Below are 829 nucleotides of genomic sequence, written 5' to 3' on the forward strand. Positions count from 1 at the left end.
CCTAATAATCGTACTAACCCTCGTAGACCCCAGCCCCGACCAGCACTACTACCCGCAGCTGGCGAGGCTCAGAGCGCTCATCTGGGGTGTTGTGGCAGGCGATGAGACGGAAGACCAACTTGGCTCGACCTGACCATGGTACATCCATTATAGAAGTGGTAAGCATCAGCATTAATTCAACTCACTCAGTGGGTCGAAAGTAGTAAGCAACTTCTCCATAGCATCACCATCTTGCGGACACGACACGGAGAATGGTAGACCCGCCTTGTCCTCCGATGCAGTGTTAGTGAAGGCGTCGAAGCCAACAGGGAGCTCAGTAGGGTATTGGACTGATGTACCCTCTTCAGCAACTGACATCCAGATGTGTTGTGATCGAATACTCCGAATTGAACTATAGTGTTACTACTACTACTACTACTACTACTACTACTACTACTACTACTACTACTACTACTACTACTACTACTACTACCACTACTACCACTACTACTACTACTACTACTACTACTATCACTACCCCTCTCTTCGGCAGTAGTGTACTCGTCCACAGCCTGAGCATCCTCATCATCGATATCAGAGTCGCTCTCATCGACCGCTAGCATGGCTAGCCTCTCGTTGTCATCAGCAGCAACAGCGCCACCGTCTTTCTTCCCTGTATCCTCAATATCCTGCCAGTTCAACAATGCCGACTAAATACGTCATACCACTCCACCAGTACCTCCTCCTCTTCCTCATCATCTTCGGATTCTACTCCAGCGGCCTCTTCCACAGCTTCTTCAGGCACCTGTGCTCAGCGAAATAACGAGCCACATTCTATCTTCTCTATTTT

The 829-nt window shown here is 48.9% G+C and overlaps 1 protein-coding gene across 1 annotated transcript; it reads right to left on the reverse strand.

The window, feature by feature from the left end:
* Nucleotides 1-185: 185 nt before the first annotated feature.
* Pmar_PMAR005584 (hypothetical protein) lies at nucleotides 186-602 on the reverse strand (the record flags this gene model as incomplete). The annotated part of the gene is made up of 2 exons (XM_002766348.1): nucleotides 186-350; nucleotides 518-602. Coding segments are annotated over 2 exons (250 nt in total), but the record flags the coding sequence as incomplete, so codon positions are not given.
* Nucleotides 603-829: the final 227 nt, after the last annotated feature.

This window comes from Perkinsus marinus, assembly GCF_000006405.1.
Source record: "Perkinsus marinus ATCC 50983 genomic scaffold scf_1104296973056, whole genome shotgun sequence".
Lineage (NCBI taxonomy): Eukaryota > Perkinsozoa > Perkinsida > Perkinsidae > Perkinsus > Perkinsus marinus.